We start from the raw sequence: 13,868 nt of genomic DNA, 5'->3' as shown, positions 1-13,868 counted from the left end.
AAACTTTTGACTGGTACACTCTTAAAAATAAAGGTGCTTCAAGATGCCATTTTTTTGTCTAAATGGTTCCATAAAGAGCCTTTAATATCTGAAGAACCTTTCTGTTTCACAAAAGGTTCTTTTTGGCGAAAGAAGGTTCTTTAGTTTATAAAAATTTAAGAAAGAGATGGTTCTTTAAAGAACCTTTGACTGAATGGTTCTTTGTGGAACCAAAAATAATTCTTCTATGGCATCGCTGTGAAGAACCTTTTAAGCACCTTTATTTTTAATAGTGTAGTGTACATTTAGTTTATACAATAATGCTGTTTTAACGTTGTATTTTGCAATGGAACTTATTTATTCATTCATTTAATTATAATTAATAATTATTATTTTACATCTGAACATTATTTGTATAAGACATAAATATTGCGTAATGACGCGTTCTGACTGAAAAGAATCACTGAGTCGGTTCTTTGAACCGGTTCGTTGAAACAAATTGTTCAAAACGACCGTGGACCTTCACTAGCAGTGAAAAGTTTTTTTTTTCTTTTCTTCACTCCCATATCTCTTTCTACCATTTTCTGCTTATTTATTTATAGGTTTTACTCAACTAAAGGGGTCTAGTTTAGAGTAATGAAGGTCGTCTCTTATTTTTCCTCTAAATTGCTTAGCTGCCTGATTTTAATCTACATTAACTGCTCTCCTCAGTTTGATCAGACACGTAACAAATTGCGTAGGCCTGCTACAAAAGCTTATAAAACATTGCCATTAACTCAATTCAATGCCCCCCTTAAGGATAAAACGCCACCCTGCGGTTGGAGATGTTTTTGCAGGCTCTAGACTGTGTCCCATAGGGATGCTGTCAGCGCAGTACCACGCACACATTTGACAGCCAGAGGGTTGCTCGCAAACATAATTAAATGTTTCCCCGTCTAAAAATACCCGATTTACCACATCTTTGATTGAGATATAAAATATTATGGCTCAGGTACACCCAGGGGCACTAATACAGGCATTAGTGTTTCACACTGAACCTTCCACTTAGTGGGGTGCAGGAAATAAATACTCTGCTATGCCGCTGTGCGGAAGAGTATAATGTTTCTGTTTAATGATTCTAAAACTACACTTTGTGTAGTTGCATATGCGCATGCTGTTATAAATCAAAAAGACAGTTCACCTAAAAATGAAAAGTCTGCCATCATTTACTCACCCTCATGTCATTCCATACCTGTGCGCGTTTCTTTCTTCTGTTCGACACAAGAGGAGATGTTTTGAAAAATGTTAGTAACTATAGACTATAGATTATAGACGTCAATGGCTACCGCCAACTGTTTAGTTCTCAACATTCTTCAAAATATCTTCTTTTGTGTAGAACAGAAGAAAGAAACTCAAACAGGTTTGGGAGAACTATCCCTTTAATTAACTATCTCCTTAGCCTTTTGATAGTGAGCTTTAAGGGTTAGGTTAGGAGGAGTCCTGTGCATCTCTCCAAGCAAGCTTCATTTGAGTTTTGTTACCTAATCTTTGGTTGCACAGTCTTGATGTAACAGCTCACATTTTCTTTGTATTGCAGGCATTCACTTTGCATTACTACTCAAAGATACCACTTCCCTGCATTCATGCATGACTCTATACCCAGCACCACAGAATTAAGCTGAAATACAAACCCCTCAGGGAAAAGCAAGAGCTGTAGTTTGAGCGTGAACAATTGCTTTTTTAAAACTAAACATGAGTTTGGGTGCAGACATTGTACAGAAAATAAGGGCCAGTGTGATGGTTGAATTGAACAGACCAAACAGACTTGGTTACTCACATTTTGGGATGTTTTCTTTCCTTTTTTTCAGTTTGACATATATACTCTTAAAAATTAAGTTTCTTTATTGCCATCGATGGTTCCATGAAGAACCTTGAACATCCAGAACATCCTTTCAAATGCAGATTACGTTAAAGATTTTTAAAATGTTCTTCAAATTGGTTCGTTTAAGAACTGATCGCTGAAATGTTCTTTGGGGAATTAAAAAAAGTTCTTCTATGGCACCACTGTAAAAACACCCTTTTGGAACCTTTTTTAAGAGTGTGCAGTGCTAAAATAGAAACATTTGCAGATGTGTTAAAAACAGCATCAGCTAAGAACTTCACATGAGCGTGGAGGAGAAATGTGTTCTCCTTTGAGATGTAAAGCATCAGCCACGTTCTGCACCTGCTGTTTGAAGTGGTCTGCTAATAGGTAAATAATGTTCATCGTGACTGCAGAAAATGAGAAAATGGCGAGTTCCTTCTGTCCAAGAGGATAATGGGAGCTGGGGGCTGGAGGTCTACCAAGTGCTCTGACTCTGAGAGTCTTCAATAAGCTTGAGTCCTTCCCACAGAACATGGTGACATCACAAAAAGAGCTTTCCTATGACTCATGCCTGTGTTTTGAATGCGTAGTTTGGATCAAATATACCATCCAAGTCACATTTATTGAAATGATTCAGAAAGGGTTATGATGGTAAAATAGAGAGGTAGCATATCCTCATATGGTGCTGTTTGAGTGCATCTCTTGAAGGGAGCATCTGCTGTTAAGAAAAAGCAATCATGAAATATAGTCAAGAACCATTTTTTCTTCCATCTTCATAATCACATTTAGAAGCCACATCTAGAAACTAGTTGTTTTGCTATTACTGTACTTTTAGAAATGTGTTATGTTGTAATTTTATGGAACATTATCTACCTACACTGCCAGTCAAAAGTTTTTGAACAGTAAGATTTTAATGCTTTTTGAAGAAGATTTTTCTGCTCACCAAGCCTGCATTTATTTGATCCAAAATACAGCAAAAACAGTAAAAATGTGATATTAATTAATTAAAATAACTGTTTCTATTTAAATATATTATAAAAATGTGATTTACTACTGATTTCAAAGCTGAACTTTTTTGCATTTTTACTCCAGTCACATGATCCTTCAGAAATCATTATCATATTCTGATTTGCTGCTCAAAAAACATTTATTTTTATTATTATTATGTTGAAAACAGCTCAGTAGATTTTTTTTCAGGTTTCTTTGAAGAATAGAAAGTTCAGAAGAACAGCATTTATCTGAAATAGAAATCTTTTGTAACATTATAAACATCTTTTCATCAATTTAAAGCATCCTTTTTATTTAAGAAAAATGCTGATCTTTGGATCTTTCTATTGATCAAAGTATCCTGAAAATGTACTCAACCATGTGACACTTAAAGGAGTAGTTCACTTTCAGAACAAAAATGTACAGATAATGTGCTCACTCCCTTGTCATCCAAGATGTTCATGTCTCTCTTTCTTCAGTTGTAAAGAAATGATGTTTTTTGAGGAAAACATTTCAGGATTTCTCTCCATATAATAGACTTCTATGGTGCCCCCAAGTTTGAACTTCCAAAATGCAGCTTAAAAAGGCTCTAAATGATCCCAGATGAGGAAGAAGGGTCTTATCTAGTGAAACGATCAGTTATTTTCTAAAAACATTTACAGTTTATATACTTTTTAATCTGTACACAGAGTAGACAAGACAAGCATTTGAGGTTAATGTTTTGCTCCTGTTTTGACCCTTCTTTCCTCGGCTGTGATCGTTTAGCGCCCTTTGAAGCCGCATTTTGGAAGTTCAAACTCGGGAGCACCATATAAGTCTATTATATGGAGAGAAATCCTGAAATGTTTTCCTCAAAAAACATAATTTCCTCACGACTGAAGAAAGAAAGGCATGAACATCTTGGATGACAAGGGGGTGAGTACATTATCTGTACATTTTTGTTCTGAAAGTGAACTACCCCTTTAAGACTGCAGTGATGATACTGAAAATTCAGCTTTGATCACAGCAATAAATTACATTTTAAGATATATTCAAATAGACAGCAGTTAGTTTAAACAGTAACAAACATTTCACAATATTTCTGTTTTTGCTGTATTTTTGATCAAATAAATACAAGCTTGGTGAGCAGAAGAGACTTAAATCTTGCTGTTCAAAAACTTTTGACTCAAAGTGTATTTATCTGTAACTATCAGTTAATTAAGGTTCTGACAATCTGACCCATCTTTCTTTCTACCTTAAAAGGATTTGTTTTGGATGTATGCAACTAGATGAGAAAACGTGAGGATAAACGCATAAGTGCGTATCGAACCACTCTGATCGGTTATATGCGGTATGAACGAGCTGAGATGAAACGCTCGAGGTTCCCTGATCTCATGTAAGAAAGTACTGGTGAACATATGCTGCAGAAACGAATCGAATCGAGCACGTTATGAACGGTCAGATGAGAACACCGTGAGAGATGTGCGTGAGACAGCAGCATCTGCGCTGAAGAGCCCCTGATGTCCGAGCAGCGCTCACTGTACATGGGAATGATGAGCTCAGTGGTTTCCGCAGTGAAGTTTGGCTCTGGATTTTCAAACGCTCATACGTCACCGAGAGGCAATCCCTCACCGAAATGATTCAGATCACCGAAAAAGCAGAGGAATCACGCCGCGACAGGTGAAAGCTCTACAAAACCCAATCGAGGTAATACAATAATAATACACACCCAGTGAGTTTATGAGTATGTTGTCTATTATAACTTTTCCGATTATGTGATGGCTACGTCAAGTGACGGCTGGCATGACTATTAAACACTGCTGTGTTTAAAACCAACTCACAAGATTTGAAGACCGTTGTACTGAAAACTGTTTTCTTCTTAGGGGTGCCTTGCTCTGAAACAGGGTGTAATTCTCATTTTCACCTTAAGGATGTGTTACTGACGGCATCCCTCAGTTCCAGAGAGGCTGTGGGGAAAGAGGACTGTGAGACTGTCCTGTGGTCCTGCTTGCAGATCCAGTCCCAATTTCTTGCGGATTCAGTTACCAACCAACGTGCGAGTGTCGCGGTTCTGTTTGCCGAGGAAGAGTCATGGATAATTCATAAACATGCAAACCACTGGATTAATTTGATTCATATGCTTCTGTGGTTGAACTTGAAGGATTCGTCGGTGGGAATAATTATCCATATTTCCAACCTGGCTGCTGAGAGGAGGACTGTTGCAATGTCATCCCATTCAACATCTTTGGAGCTTTGTGGAAGAGGGATGCTGTGAGTATTATTGTTTCTCTCTGTCGTTGTTAAAAATCGAATCGTTTGGTCTCTTAAAGGACATTGGAGAATGAACGTTTTAAAGACCACTCCATACCATTCAGTTACACTGAAATTAATTTGATGCAGGAAAACGCGGCTTTTCCTGCATCATTAGGGATGCGCGGTCCTAAAACAGAGGCATAAACGGAAGAAAACGGGATTTGATACTTCCTAATGTTAGGATGTAAGGCTTTTAAACAGTAAGTTGTGTTTTATCGAGTTATGGCCAACAACACGCTCTTGTTTTACGTGTAAAGAAACTCGTGTCATGATCATGTGAGCACCAAATCTTTAGATTTTCATTTCCCTCAGGAGTGCGCTTCGCGTTTGCTGGATAAAACGAGGGAATTTGCTAACGAACGAGACCAAATAAAAACCAAAAAGAGCAGATAAGGATAAACGTGTAATTTGAAGAGGTTTTGCGTGATAGAGGACTCGCCTGTGCTTGCTTTGATATGTAACAGATGAATGCGGATTTTGGTCGAGTTGTTCATCCAACTTCAAATATCAGGCTAGCCTACTTTACTTTACTAAACATGACGATGATGTTATTGCTCATTAAACAGCTGGATTGTCAATGCTGCTTCTATCCTGTCAAAATGAATATGCTCGACCTTCATAGTTGCTTCGGTTGTAAAGTTCTCATGCGTATTTTTTTCTTTGAATATTATAGTATCCTACAGCGTACTGAGGTTCCAGCTGAGAACGCAAAACGCGACGCGTCAATAGGGGGCGCACTTGCATAATGGTCGTTTTGAGGAAATTAATGAGGTATCAGAAGGAATATTCATCTAGATATATTTCCCATGTTAAGATCTCTGTCACGTTGTAAGAACACTGATATCGCATTTGCCTGAAATAACAAATGAGGCCAGTTTTATTCACGCAAACAGATACATTTTCATAAATTATGCTCTTTCTCTCTTGGGCTCTCTCTCTTTAATTAATTACACTAAAATAAAAGATCATATAAATGTAAAATGTGATTGTCAAAAGACCTGGCCTCCAGCCAAAGTGCATGCAACATCAGCTCCACATTCATTAATGTTTGTCACATGGTTCAAAATTCATGTGAGGATTTATTTATTTATTTATTTATTTTCCAGTAGGTTCAGAGTGTGAACACTGCAAATCTTTGCAATTGCTCAAAAACATGATGGCACAGTATCTGTGTTGGACAAAATGTCATGTACATAGTAACATAGTTTTAAAGACATAAAAACAAGCATGTTGTGCTATATTATATTAAAACATCTGTATATACTGTAAAGATAAATATGTGACCCTGGATCACAAAACCAGCCATTGAAAATTAGATTTATACATCATCTGAAAGCTGAATAAATAAGCTTTCCAATGATTTTTAGTTTGTTAGAATAGGACAAAATAGTTGACCGAGATACAGCTATATAAAAATTTTCAAAAAATTTGAGATAATCACCTATAAAGTTGTCCAAATGAATATCTTAGCAATGCATATTACTAATCAAAAATTAAGTTTTGATATATTTACAGTAGGAAATTTACAAAATATTTCACAGAACATGATCTTCATGTAATACTCCTTTATGATTTTTGGCATAAAAGTAAAATTGATAATTTTGACCCATATAATGTTTTTTTGACTATTGCTACAAATATACCCGTGCTACTTAAGACTGGTTTTGTGGTCCAGGGTCACATATAAGCATCTATTCTAAATGCATATCTGCAAAAATGCAACAAAAATGCAACTTCGAGTCTTAGATCCAATCACACAAAGTATGATATTTTCACCAATCTCTGCTCAACTGCAATGAAACAAATCAACCATTCATTGCTTGCTCTACTGAATTCCTATCAGCCGAAACTGTGCTTAGTCTAGCTCCCATTCATTTGTCTTTAATAATGCCGATATGATGCATTATTCTTCACAAGCATCGCATGCTCCAACAGCCTCTGCACCATATGTTGTTTCTCTGCAGTTTTGTGCCTTCCTTTACAATGCATCTGTTTGCATATACATGCTGGCCACAGTAGCGGAGGGCCTGTGAGCATCCTCCGCTCAGTCGGTCCAAGACTCTTCATGTGATGATGTCAGCTCCACTCTCTTCTGCCCTGCTTGCTGCTCAGATCCAGTGTCACATGTAATATTCATCATTTGCTCATTGCTGGCTATTCATTGCCTAAATTCCAAAATGAGATTATAAAATCCTGCGCCTCTCGCCATCGTTGTGTAACTCCGCTGGGTTGCATAAAAAATGTATTTGCTATTGAATAAGTGTTTTAGGGAGTGTAATTCTGCACTAAAATAATTATTTTGGAACGTTGCATAAGATTTAGTTATGTGGAGTCAATATGTCATTAAGTTTTCTTCTCCTTGATGTATTTCATAAACCTCTAAATGCATTATATCACAAATAACCTCTATTATGTTTGTGTTTTTGTTCTGCAGGGAATGAAGTCGAGCACTATGGGGTTTTCCAGGTTGGTTCTTCTGACTCTTCCAGCTCTCCTTACCCTCATCAACACCTCACATGCGGCAGAGAAAGTGCCCATACTGAACATTGCCGTGATCCTGGGTCAAACACGCTACATCTCCGATAGAGATATACGGGCTCTGTGGAGCAAAGATGACCCTATTGACGTCAACGTGGTGACCCTGCTGGTGAATGAAACAGACCCCAAAAGCATCATCACCCATGTGTGCGATCTCATGTCCGGGACTAAAATCCACGGGGTGGTGTTTGGGGACGGCACGGACCAGGAAGCCATCGCCCAGATTTTGGATTTTATTTCCTCTCAGACTTTGATACCCATTCTGGGGATCCATGGCGGCTCGTCCATGATCATGGCGGATAAGGTCAGTCGGTAATATGCCAAGCAGGGTACATTACTGAATATTAAAGTGCTCTACTTGAGCTTTTCAAACTCGTTTACTCCAGATCTGGAGCAAAAGATGAGCTCGAAATATTATTGAGATCACAAAATGAGTTCAGTGTGCACTCTTAATGTGGTTTGGTAATGACAATGATGTAAAAAAATGTCATTAGTGCAACATGCACTCGTGCCTTAACTGTTCCCCTGACGAATTACCATATGGAGTTATTTCACGACATATGCTCCATCAGAAAAAGCTGGAGTAATCACTTTACTGAACCCGATAACAAATATCTCTTTATACTGAATCATCCTAATTTCCATCACAGCTGTCATTATGCAACACTCACTTCATTTGAACAGCAAAAAGGGGGAAAAAAACTCAATATCAGATATGAGAAGGTAAACTTCGAGAGGTGATAATTTGCCACTCTGTTGACTTTGTTCCATTTTCATTACCGACCACTAACCGCACATCTGAATCCCCGCTCCCTATAAAATCTTGCATTGAGTTTATATAATAATCCTGTTTCTCATGAGCAGTCGCTGCTGCATTTAAATGTGTTTACTCGCTTTTCATCTCAGGATGTCGCTGTATCAAATGAAGCAACGGTTTGAAAGCTTATTCTCAGGAGATTTTCTTCAGCGGTACATTAAGTCATCCTAAAGCACTCTGTGTTGATCCTTAAGGAGATAAATGTCTGCACTGTTTTAACTCACGAGGACCTTTGCGTCTTCTTTTGTTGAATAATACATCATGTGCATACATTTTAAACTGTGTGTTACTAGGATGTGAGTATGTACTACCAGTGACATGTTGGTGTGAGCTTTGCATGGTTTACATACATCTATGTCATGGTAGTGTTATGAAATCCCTATACGCTACAGTTCTTCAAATATGCCTTATTTATAATTTTGTGTGCGTTTTAAATGGCCTAAATGTTGCGTTTCTTTAACAAGTTAGAAGAGACAAGGTGAAATTAATGGCAGCTCATGGCTTTTTCATTCTTCAGGAGACAGGAAAGCATACATGTGGTAATTAATGTTGGGCTGCTGGGCAGGTCTTACTTCATTTAGTGCCCATGCAGCAGGATTTGAGTCCAATAAACACAGGGATCATTGGCATGTGTCAGGGGATCCTTTGTTTTATATCTAAAGTGCTGCCTCCCACTGAATGCGGCCAATGCGCAGGCACGCTCACGGCTAGTTACGGCCAAAGATCAACTGACTGTCTTATTGACGTTTTTGGGTTGCTTTCCCATATATCTTCAGCCTGAAGCAATTGATTTAAGACACATGATTGTCATTTAATATACGCAGGTGCCAAGAGAGGCAACATACAATGGAGACGGCCATGTAGGCAATTTACTTCTTTTTCTCCTGCATCACTGACAGAGAAATGCTGTGATTTGTCTTTCCAAAGTGGATATATAAATTCTAAAGTGCTTATCCATTTATATACTCCTAATAGATTCCCAGTAGATTGCACACTGTGGTTCAAACTGAGGTCTTTTCTATCTTTGACACTGTTATGAAGAGCCTTTCAGATGATTCAACACACTAGGTAGAAGATAGGTAACAATATCAAAATCTCACGGTATGATAATACCTCAACATTATGAAGTCCGTGGTACAATATTTATTTTGTACCATTTTGTACATTTTAAAGTTAAATTCTTCTGTATAATGCACTTTGAGAGTTCAAAATTACAAGCTCCATGTTCTTAAGTCAGAGAAAAGTCAGTGAATTGACTCAACCCTCTTTTCAGTTGTGGTATACTGTCTCAGTCTAAATTACATTCACACTGGTGTTTTAGGAAGACAAACAAATTAAAATGTAATAATAGTGATACTTTATTATTATTTTTATTCCCATAACAGTAATAGCCATACACTATATTGTAAAACAGTTGCGCTGTAAAATAAATGAAAATGGATATTCCATAGGTATTTTTTGCTTTACTACAGTAGGGAAATTACAATGCTTCTTTCCTTATTTCTACACTTGAAGATATTTTGAATTTGGTCTGCAGTCACATTACCTATTTAAACTACTAGCTCTCAGCAATTCATATTGCACCTTTAAGCTTTTATTTTGGTAAAAATGGCAGTAGAGCTTTTATTTTGATGGAAAATCCAGCTTCAAGGAAAACAGGCTTGCAAAAACTACTGTCTCACTACAAACCTAGTGAAATGCTGTAATCATCTGCCCAATAAAATGTTGGGAAACTGCGTGGAAGTGTAAATAAAGCGTAGCCGGTGGCCGTTACGGTCCCAAAGTGCGCTAAACTCACAACACATATATGTGAAGTAGGGGTGCAACGGATCGTAGGTGATCCGTGATCCGTACGGACCGGACTCCACGGTTCGGTACGCATGTGGTTCGCGGATTAACTGTTAAGTTTAACCATCATAGAAAAAGTTTATAATTCGCACGTGTTTTGTCTTGCCAATTTAGCCATTCAAACTGTTTAAACCGCTGCAGCAAAAGAGAAGACGCGCGTTGTTTTTTATGTATGTTTGTTGTTGTTGTTTTTTACCGCTGGCGCACACAAGCGAGCACGCGCACAGAGAGAGAGAGCGAGAGAGACAGAGAGAGACGCGCGATTTAGACTGCGTGATTCACAGATTGATTCCTCTTCAAAACTTCTCTTAAAGTACATACAAAGTTATGTTTAAATACCCGTTTTTGTATTCTGGTAAACACAGTCGTTTATGTCTTCAGTGAACTGAAACAGCTGAGAAAGATGCGTGCCAGTATTAGATACGTGCATTAGGCCTTAAAGAGACAGCATCCTATAAATACCTGCAGTGAGAAGCACTAGTTATTTTACAATTAATTATTACATTTCTGCTGCTGAATACTAGTGTTATTGATTTTATTAGTAACTTTGTTGTATTCATCTACACTTGTCATTTGTGTAATTGTTTTTGTTTTGTTACTGACTTTATTAGTTCAGCTAGTAGTTTTTGCTATGGATTAGAAGTACTTAAAGCATTCAGAAATTATTAAAAAAACAAACTTTTTTTTGTTTTGTGTATTTTTTGCTGATCCGAAAAATGATCCGATCCGTGACTCAAAATCCGTGATGTGATCCGAACCGTGAGCTTTGTGATCCGTTGCACCACTAATGTGAAGTGAGTCGTTCTGAGGTGTGGAAAACACCAGATTATGAGCCAATCGGCTGAACGAAGTGATTGCTTTGCTTTGAAATGTGCAGCAAAAACAGACTTGATGAAGGGATTAAGCCATATTGTGATTTCGGTTTTAGTTTGACAAATACTGTGCCAAAGCCCAATGGGTCAAAATACAACTTTAAAGACCTTTTATGTTAGAATAAGAAGTTTAAATATATTTAAAAAACTACACTTTTTGCACGGAAGACCTATTGTTTCATATCGTCATGTGACCACCACAGTGATTTTGCGAGACCACGCAATACCGTTACATCCCTAAGATTACATTTGACACTATGTTGGTGAATTTTCTTTTCCAAGCAACTACCATTATTTTTTATTGTGGCCTCATTTAAGGCATGTAGAGCACTTAAGATGTTCGTGGAATTGGTGTTTAGGGAGTCTGCTGATCATTATGTTCTCTTTTGGATGAGATACAACCCCCAATAGCCTTCAAGTGCTGTCAGTTTGGAGGAGGGACTTGTCACCCCAGAGGAGCTTGTAATGCACGCAAGAGCACACCGTGGTGCAGGGATGGACTAAAAAATCAGCCTGAGACCGGTCTTATAATTTCAGACGATAAGAGTCATCCTGAAATGTTATTAGGTATGTTAGTTTTACTTCTGTCCCATTTTTCACTCCCTAGAGAAGACTGGTTTAGACTCTTTTGCTATAATTCTCTAGACAACCCACTATTTGCAAGCTGACACAAAGTATAGAGTTGGTAAACTTTTTAACATCAGGCCTCTGGTTTTGTAGTAAACGTTTGCATAGGTTTAGTAACATTGTGACCCTGTATTTTATAGTATTCAAAAGTTTGGGATCGGTTTGATTTGTAATGTATAAAGGTTTCTAATGCTCACCAAGGCTGTATTTGTTTAGTCAAAAATACAGTTGTCAAGGCAAAGCTACAGTATGACTCCAGGCTTCAGTATCACATGCTCCTTCAGAAATCATTCTAATATGCTGATTTGATGTTCAACTTCAAAAAACATTCATTATTTGCGTGGTACTGTCATGAACTGTCGTGAGAAGAAATTGTTGAAAAAAGTCGTATTTTCGTTTTCTTTTGTTTTCACAAAAAAAGTATTGCCGTAGCTTCATAAAATTAAGATTGAACCACTGATGTCACATGTGCTATTTTAGCAACGTCCTTACTACCTTTCTGGGCCTTGAACATGTCAGTTGCGTTGCTGTCAATGCAGGGTCAGAAATTCTCAAATTTCATCAAAAATATCTTAATTTGTGTTCCTAAGATGAGTAAAGGTCTTACAGGTTTGGAACGACATGAGGGTGAATAATTAATGACAGAATTTTAATTTTGTGTGAACTATCCTTTCATCTGTTACATTTTGCTACCAACATTATAATACTTTATAGCTTTGAATTGGGTCCCGTGAATCATATCCATGGAACGTTTTATGTTGTTTATATGAAAATTCATTACCAAAGACATGCTGTGAACAAGCGCAGCACTTATGTTTACTGTTCACTAATAAGAGAGCATTTACGAACATACGAATTATGAAATGTAATTAACTTGCTGCCATCTTACAACTAATAACCTGCTGTTGCTGTAGATGAGGGAACCACCACAGGGTGGAGATTTTCAATTAAATTATTAATTAACAACAATGAGGCCATTGTGATGTCACAGCTTTTTTTCAAGAGCGCCATATTGCTTTTCCACTTCTACTAGTGGGAACAAAGTGCTATCATTCCCCCTAAATAGAGGCTTTTGTGTATCCTCATTGTGTTCATTACTGTTGTGATTTCAGCAAGTGCAAATCCAGCCTCATGCGCACAATTTGCAGGTGTGTCCAATGAAACGCCCCAGTTGTATTCATCTGAAACGGTTCTGAGCCACCCTCCTGAACAAAATAAATGCACTATTATAGAGCGACACAGCGGAGATTGAAAATATCTCCTCAAATGCTAATGTTCTGATCCCCTGAGCCTCTTCTTGGCTGTGTAATGGCATAACTAGCGTTGAGGGACATGCATATCTGTTCCCTTCAGTTGTAGATGGGATATCTCTTATGTGCCTGAAACCTCACACAGATGTTCAGTGTCCAGCACATTGTCTCTAGATGTTACCCTAGAGGAGTTAAACATGGCTGCTGCCTATTATCAGCATCACAGAGATGGTGGCTTGAACAAAGGGTGCAGAACTCATCAGATCACAGCAAATGTCCGTGGGACAAGCGTTGCGACACTCTCTTGATTATAGTTGTGCTTTCTTGTGTGTCTGGCTCCCATGGACAGGACAGCGAGAAAAAGAATTTAATTAGCTAACCGCTATTTCCAAGGCAATAAGGCTTTGCACAGCGGTGCTGGAGAGTAATGATGAAAGGAAGCACTTCCCACAGGAACATCCCAAATGAGATCTCTTTAAAATCTCAGTTGTTTCTCCTACACTGCAGTGAGATTATACAAAGAGCAAATTGAGAATTTATAGGCCTGATCGCTTAGGGCGTCACAAGAGATCTCAAAGACGTCTCACACTGGGTCTCAGCACTGTCCCGCAGGTAGTAATTTGCATAATATACACTCAGACCATCTGCAAAGAATCGATTCCCATGATGGCAAAGCTGACTTTTTAGCAGCCATTATTTGTCTTCAACATGATCCTTTAGAAATCATTCTATAATGCTAATATGCCGCTCATTATTTTATTATAATGAGCACCAAATCAGGATCAGATTATTATCAGTGTAGAAAACAGTACTGC

The 13,868-nt window shown here is 37.8% G+C and overlaps 1 protein-coding gene across 1 annotated transcript in view; it reads left to right on the top strand.

The window, feature by feature from the left end:
- The first annotated feature begins 7,538 nt into the window (after window positions 1-7,538).
- grin2aa (glutamate receptor, ionotropic, N-methyl D-aspartate 2A, a) overlaps window positions 7,539-13,868 on the top strand; it is a 185,695-nt gene continuing 179,365 nt past the window's right edge. Inside the window, exon 1 of the mRNA XM_073841213.1 lies at window positions 7,539-7,943. Within this exon, the coding sequence (XP_073697314.1) occupies window positions 7,539-7,943 (405 nt within the window). The remainder of the gene's footprint in view (window positions 7,944-13,868) is intronic.

The sequence above is a fragment of the Garra rufa genome, chromosome 1 (assembly GCF_049309525.1).
Source record: "Garra rufa chromosome 1, GarRuf1.0, whole genome shotgun sequence".
In the NCBI taxonomy this organism is placed as follows: Eukaryota; Metazoa; Chordata; class Actinopteri; order Cypriniformes; family Cyprinidae; genus Garra; species Garra rufa.
Note: the sequence above shows the minus strand (reverse complement) of the source record. Positions and strands in the feature narration are given on the sequence as shown.